The following is a 557-nucleotide window of genomic DNA, read 5'->3' on the forward strand; positions in this document are numbered from 1 at the left end:
CTGCCGGCCCCCTCCAAGGGAGCTCCTGGGCAGGCATCTGGGCACGACGGCCTGCTGCTGCTCAGACTCTGACCTGCCCGCAATCTGGGCACCTCGGTGGCAGTCGCCGGTGCTGTGTTGCAGATGGGGCTAGTTCTAGAGCCCCGCCCCTGCTCCCCTGGCCTGCAGGACGTGTCCCCTAACCTCCCTCCTGTCCCCGCCCCGGCGAGGACTGTGGGAGTCACGGCTGCGGGACCCTGAGGAAGCGGTCCCAGCTGCCCGCAGGGCAGTCTCCCGGCATTTCGAGAGATGTACAGAGATATTTAAATTTTTAGAAGCAAAACTTGTACAACATTAAAACGATACCAAGTCCTTTTCCACGTGTTCACCCGTTTTAGCCCTGGTGTGAGCATTCGCCCCGTCTCGGGCTCCCTGGGCCGTGGGTGCCCCCATGTGGCTGTGCTGGGGACATGCGTGCCTGACTGCGCTTGGCTTGTGCTGAACCTTGGCCCTGCCTGGACATCTCCTTGGTGACTGAACACGGCTCCGATAAACACTTGCCCCAGCTCTGTGCTGTT

The 557-nt window shown here is 61.6% G+C and overlaps 1 protein-coding gene across 1 annotated transcript in view; it reads left to right on the forward strand.

The window, feature by feature from the left end:
• The window catches only part of PLCH2 (phospholipase C eta 2), a 25,804-nt gene extending 25,622 nt beyond the window's left edge, over nt 1-182 (forward strand). Inside the window, exon 21 of the mRNA XM_021718186.1 lies at nt 96-182. Coding sequence (XP_021573861.1) covers nt 96-182 — 87 coding nt within the window. The remainder of the gene's footprint in view (nt 1-95) is intronic.
• Nucleotides 183-557: the final 375 nt, after the last annotated feature.

Source organism: Carlito syrichta, unplaced genomic scaffold, assembly GCF_000164805.1.
Source record: "Carlito syrichta isolate Samal-C Ts95f unplaced genomic scaffold, Tarsius_syrichta-2.0.1 Scaffold311904, whole genome shotgun sequence".
Classification (NCBI taxonomy): Eukaryota; Metazoa; Chordata; class Mammalia; order Primates; family Tarsiidae; genus Carlito; species Carlito syrichta.